At 44.7% G+C, this 5,985-nt stretch overlaps 1 protein-coding gene across 1 annotated transcript in view; it reads right to left on the reverse strand.

Annotated features, from left to right (window-relative positions):
* Window positions 1–5,225, reverse strand: part of timp2a (TIMP metallopeptidase inhibitor 2a) — a 17,430-nt gene extending 12,205 nt beyond the window's left edge. The window contains exon 1 of the mRNA XM_012837129.3: window positions 4,767–5,225. Coding sequence (XP_012692583.2) covers window positions 4,767–4,896 — 130 coding nt within the window. The 5' untranslated portion in view covers window positions 4,897–5,225. The remainder of the gene's footprint in view (window positions 1–4,766) is intronic.
* Between the last annotated feature and the right edge of the window lie 760 nt (window positions 5,226–5,985).

A 5,985-nucleotide genomic window follows, 5' to 3' on the forward strand; every position in this document is an offset into this window, starting at 1 on the left:
GGACAAATAAAACCTCCTGGACTTTATTAAGCGGAGTGTTTTATTGCTTTATGTAACACTATACAAATATGAGGAAGAAGAGGACGAGAGGAATGACCAAAAGAAAACGGGGATCTGTAGGTGTTTTCAAAACCGCTAAATTGTCATGCGTGTCCACATTTCGAGTCCTGTGGGAGTCGCTGACACATGCCCAAACTTCCCTAGGCCCCGTTTCAGTATTTTTAGAACATTTTCCACTGAGTGAGCCTGTTGCTCTATTTTCTTACCTCCTCCACAAAAACTGAGAGAGATGGAGAGATCAAAAGATTAAGAGGAGGGGGGAGTGGGTGGATTGGCGACTGGTGATAGGGGTCCACTTCAGGTCACAACACATATACACACACTCATACAGTCAAGCTCTCAAGATTTGAGTTTGATACACAAATGTCGTCTACAAAATACCGCAGACGTTTGTCAAGAATCCTTGACTGTTCAGTTTCCCGTGAGAATAAAAGGACAAACTAATGTGTTGTGTCTTGTTTCCCCTGTGCTGTCTGGACAGGAATGTGATGCATCGTTAATGTGAAATATCCTTCATTCAGCAGACAAAATAGCTAAACAAATGTTAACTGGAACAGTGAGTGAATTTCCAGCCCAGGCCGATGGTGAGTTTTATGTTTGTTTATTGGCCATTGCTGAGGGAAGGGTGCCAAATCGTGAGCTGAGTACCTGACTGGGGTTCAGGATGAAGCTTTGTTTGTATTTCTGAAATGACCATCACTCATCAACACCGATGTCAGAAATGCAAGCTGCTTTGATGTGGAGACACTGGCACCAGGGTGGTAAGCTCCTGCCAGGCATTCCAGCAGTGTGATCCCACTCCACCCAAAAAACAGACAAGCTGGGGAAAGTTATTTTTTTTCCCGCCTCAGTCACTCTCTGTTCCCTCACTGCTCTTCTCTTTTTTCCCTCTTGCCCTCGGTCCTCCAGAAGAGTCCTCAACCACTTCCTCGGAATGCTCCATGCCACACCCGCCCCGGCCCCTTGGTCACACACACTCCAGACGATGCCAGAATACCTCACATACCTCTACACACACCCTCTTCCTCTCATACACACTCACATACACACACACATAGTTCTCAGCTACTCACACTCCAAGACATCACTGGTCGTACTGCGCCTGTATGTCACCAGCCAAGTCCCTGACGACACTTTCTCTTTCTTACACACCCACTCACACACACACACACACACACATACACACACACACACACACACACACACACACACACACACACACACACACACACACACACACACACAAACAAACAAACAAATGCAAAACAAAGTGTCCAGCCAGGAAACTAATTGTTCTGTTTATCATTATGTTTCACAATCAGCCTGGGCAGAACCCCTTTCACTTCAGGCTTCACATTGTGATGTTGCCATAGCGCAGCCAAGGAAGTACAGCAGAAGGCATTACAATGCTAAATAGAGTGTTAACAGACTGAACACTCGGAGACAGGTCTAGAGTGCACGACTTCTGACTACTCTACACACATACAGCAGCACCTCCTCATCCAGTTTCCTGTGGTAAACAGGGAAGTGTGGTATTCCCATGAAGACTGAGGATCGAATAAGCCAATGAAACATTAAAAGGAGCCTTCTCCTGTCCATGCAAGTGATCATAACAGCTCATCTGTTTCCTGCTTTGGATATCCATCAGACAAAATGGGGGATGGGAAAAGATTTCTCTAGATACTTGGCCCTAATACTATCCTCAGATGTGCATCACAAGCATTCTGCAAATAGCTAATGAGCTAGTGTCAGAGATACAGGTTATCAATGCTGGCAGACTCAGCTTAGATTGAGTTCTTCTTTGTTCCTTTTAATAAATCCTCAAAATAATCTTCATGGTATATGGTTATGTAGAGGTAACATGGTGAAATAAACACACCTGTCATTCCCACCACACTGGTTATTCATTTTGTAATGTTGTGCTCTGTCTTGGAAACCTCACATTTCTAATAAATGCTAAATATACTGTAAAATACATTAGTTGGCTTTTATGAGTGCCTGCAAACTATCCTCTTGTTGATATTTCCGGTTAGTTCCTGTGCTAAGTCTGTTGCCTGTTAGCTAGTTAGTTAGCTAGTTTTAGACAAGAACTCCATAATGTTTCTTCAAGTGACCATTATCATTGGGAGAAAGAGCGATCGGCTGAAATCCAGTCCTAGGGATCACTGAGTTTGAGGTGATGAGGTGCATTTCGATTCAAATGTTCTTAAACTGTTTTGTCTCATCAGATCAAAGTGGATGTCTGAAAAGTCAACAGACTGGTGGGTGGTCCTGAGTTTGGCAGGACACTGTACTAACTAAAGAATGCTCTTCCTCTCCATCCATTAACTATTAAAGCTCAGATAACAAGCCATGAGAGTTATTCAGTAATTCAATTCAGCTATTCAACAGACTTGGAACTAAGTTACAAAGGCAGCCATCTTCTTGTGACCACTGGAACGAAAATATGCTGTTTTTATTTGAATCAGACGGCGAGACCGGTTGGGGCTTCTAATGTGGCCCAGGCTCTTCAGATGTGGCAGAACCAAAATCATCTTTTTCTTTAATCGACACTATTATTCGCAATCCAGTGGGCTGAGGTAAGACAAACTAAGCTGCCAGAACCAGAGAGACACAGTGAGGGCCTTTTTTTTCAAGACGAATGCCATACATATTTCTGAAAGGTCATCTACTTTCATTGCTTTTTCCTTTCGGGCCTGTCCAGAACTCAGCGAGCCAGATGCATTCTCCATGCTTGACACGCCCCCCTTCCTCCCTGAGCTGCTGGCTCCCGATTCACCCTCGCCTCCTTAAGCCATGCTTGCTAGGGAGGGCCTCTGGCGAGGGCACTGTCCCGCTGAATTAGACCTGATCCGGGTGGGAAAACCCCATCGGGACTCTCAGCATTCCTGCCATTCCTGGAGACCTGCAACTCCGGCAGCACCACCCATCAGCTCTGCATGGACCTGCTTACAGAACCATCACAGAGGGAGAGTGACAGAGAGAAAAAGAGAGAGAGAGAGAGTGTGTGTGCTACACTAGACTCTGAACGTTCCATCACGGGATGCCTCTCATTTTTCACCTCTCTCTCTTTCTCTCTTCTTCTCTTTCTCTCTCTTTCTTTGTGTGCCACTGCCACGTACACAGGCCTGTGCTGGTCTGGATGCTGAGTAAACTTGGAGGGAGAAGAGAAGAGAGGGGCCATTTATTCTGTGCCAATACATTCACATCTCAGGTACGCTATACACACACCCTCACACACTCGTGCACAGACACACACACACACACACACACACACTACCCAAACAGCCATAGACTGGCCTGGCACTACTCTGCCATCAATGGGCCAGGAAGGACTCACCATTTTATTTGAAGCCAGTAAACCACTAAAAGACTCAACCACCCCTCAGATCTTCCCCACATCACTCAGGCTAGGCCTTCAAGGCCTTGTCTGAGATGTCTGTAATGGCTAGTGGAGTCAGGCTCAGATTCAACATCTACCTCTGATCTTCCTGGTGGTTGTATGTTGAATTCATTTAAATATGATTAGATTAATGACCTGAGCACTGGTTTCACATTTGTGGAGTCACACACACACACACACACACACACACACACACACACACATGTACTGTACTCAATCCAACCACAAACTTATCTTCCACAATAGACTGCCAAAAAAACACCAAGAGCTCAACTTCTGTGAAGTTGCCCTCCATAATGCTCTTCTGGCTAGAATCATTAGTTATTAGAGATTAAGTGCCCAGTTAATAGCTATTGAAGCAGAATTTGCAAATACTTGTGGTTTGAAAAACTGTCCTTTCAAAACAAAACCTCTTAACGGCAAGCATAACGAGCAGCACTATGACTTTTTATGGGTTTCACAGGCTACATCAAACTGTTAAGATGATGAATGACACAGTAGAACGTGTACAAAGGTTCGGAGAAAAGACCGCCACAACAGCTGCACAAGTGTTCATGTAGGCTACTGGTGTACACGGCTGCACGTGTGTTTAAAAGAATGGTCATTTTATATACACATGACATTTTAGGAAAGAGCCAAATCCTCAGCTTGACCTTATGTAAACGTCACAAGGCAACTCAAAAGGAGTGAACACAAACCAGGCCAAGTATTTAACCCTTCGTGTGTGACCGTCCCGTCAACGATAACGTCATGCTCATATAAATTAACTCCAGTCTGTCTCGCCTCCAAGGACAAGGCATTCGAAAAACTGGCACGAGGGCGCAGCAGCGTTAAACAGGATATGCAACACTGTAAATGTTTACACACGTTGGGCTGTATCGTGGACAATCAACAAGCCCCGTGACAGTTTATGTTTAACTCACAAACAGTTATTAAGACGCAATAGATTCAGAATATAGCCAGAGCAGATAATTTCGCCTTTATTTCCCATTGCTATTGTTTATGAAAATAATCTTGAATCTGTGACATTTCCTTGACAGGTAAGGTTACGCCCAGCGTCACACAATCTTTAACGGGCAATCATTAATGACATGGACACCGTTGCTACAACAGTCAGATAAAAAGCAAGTCAACAAAATAGACTAATAACAGAATGGGCTAAGTAAAAACATTCAATGACTGTGGTCACGTGTATTCCCTGTCAAATAAAAGGTTGTCTGATGTGATTGCATTGGACATAAGTCTCCAAGCATTGAACATAGGTGAAATGTCGGATGTTGGGTTCCTACTGTCATCTACTCACCAACATCGGCGTTGCAGAAAGCCTGTTGAGGATGCACAGGAGAACAGCTGCATGCTTCAGCGATTTCCTCCACTTGCCAGAGAATAAGCACAATCAGCGTGCAAAAGAAGCTGTTCACTGCGTACGGCATTTCCCGCCTGGCGAGTTAATCTTACAGGTGATAAAGGTATGAAAGCCTACGGACTTTCTAAATACGGATCTAATAAACAGATTTACAGATCCCCCTTGAAAATGAAAATCTTGACACTGTCCTCACAATGATAACAACAACACTGTCCCGATAGTCTTAGCAAATAATTATTTTCTGGTGCGCAGTGGACTGTCTCTGGCAGGAAGAAAAATCATGCGTGTTATGCTAACGTTTGCAGACAACCTGTGCTACTTCACATTCATGTGTACCCGTGCCCTCTACTCTGACTGCCTTGTATGGGTCTGTTTTCGTCTGACGCGGTCGGGCTCATTTTTTAAGGCTGCCCGGACGGACTCCTCCCACCCATCCAGAAACGTCCAGCGGTGGGCGACTGTGCGGTGAAGGTCCTCCCTCTCCTCCGGAATGAGCATTTTCTGTCTGTCCAGATGCGACAGTCAGCTGATGTCATACCGTTGTGGTCATTGATTCGAAGAGGTTCCGTGGAAGAATACAAAGATCAAATTAAGGTCAGAAATCAGACATGGAAACATGACGGCTTTGGCGTTTGCTTTTATTAAGGGGGATTGAAGATGAAGGCCCATTTAAACTATGGCTAGATCAGGCATCTTGTCAAATACTGCCACACTTTTTTTCAAAACTGTTTTCCAAAGTTTCAAGCAGAGTGAAAAACTTAAACACAGCCAGAGTGTAGTGCCTGGCCTACATAGATACAGATACAGTCAGCTGAGGCGTGGGATCAGCAAAGCAGGCCATCAATATAATGCACTAATTCTGTTTTGTGGATTTGACGCCTCTGCTCATGGACACACTTTATTTTGGGTGACTGTAAAGTTTGCTCTTCTCGAGGGGACAGTAAAATGCTCTCTGTTTATCTGGAGCCTCTCCACTGTTTCCACTCGCTGCTCAGAAGAAGAAAAAAAACTGCTCTCTGTGTCACTTTGAACGCAGGAAAAAGTGAGAGAGGAGGAAGAGGTGGCAGGCAAGAGAGGAATAAGAAAATAGGAGTAAGGCTCGGAAAATCCCGCGGCGTTTGCCACTGCTACTGCCAACTCCGCCACGTCCCTTACA

The sequence above is a fragment of the Clupea harengus genome, chromosome 23 (assembly GCF_900700415.2).
Source record: "Clupea harengus chromosome 23, Ch_v2.0.2, whole genome shotgun sequence".
In the NCBI taxonomy this organism is placed as follows: domain Eukaryota; kingdom Metazoa; phylum Chordata; class Actinopteri; order Clupeiformes; family Clupeidae; genus Clupea; species Clupea harengus.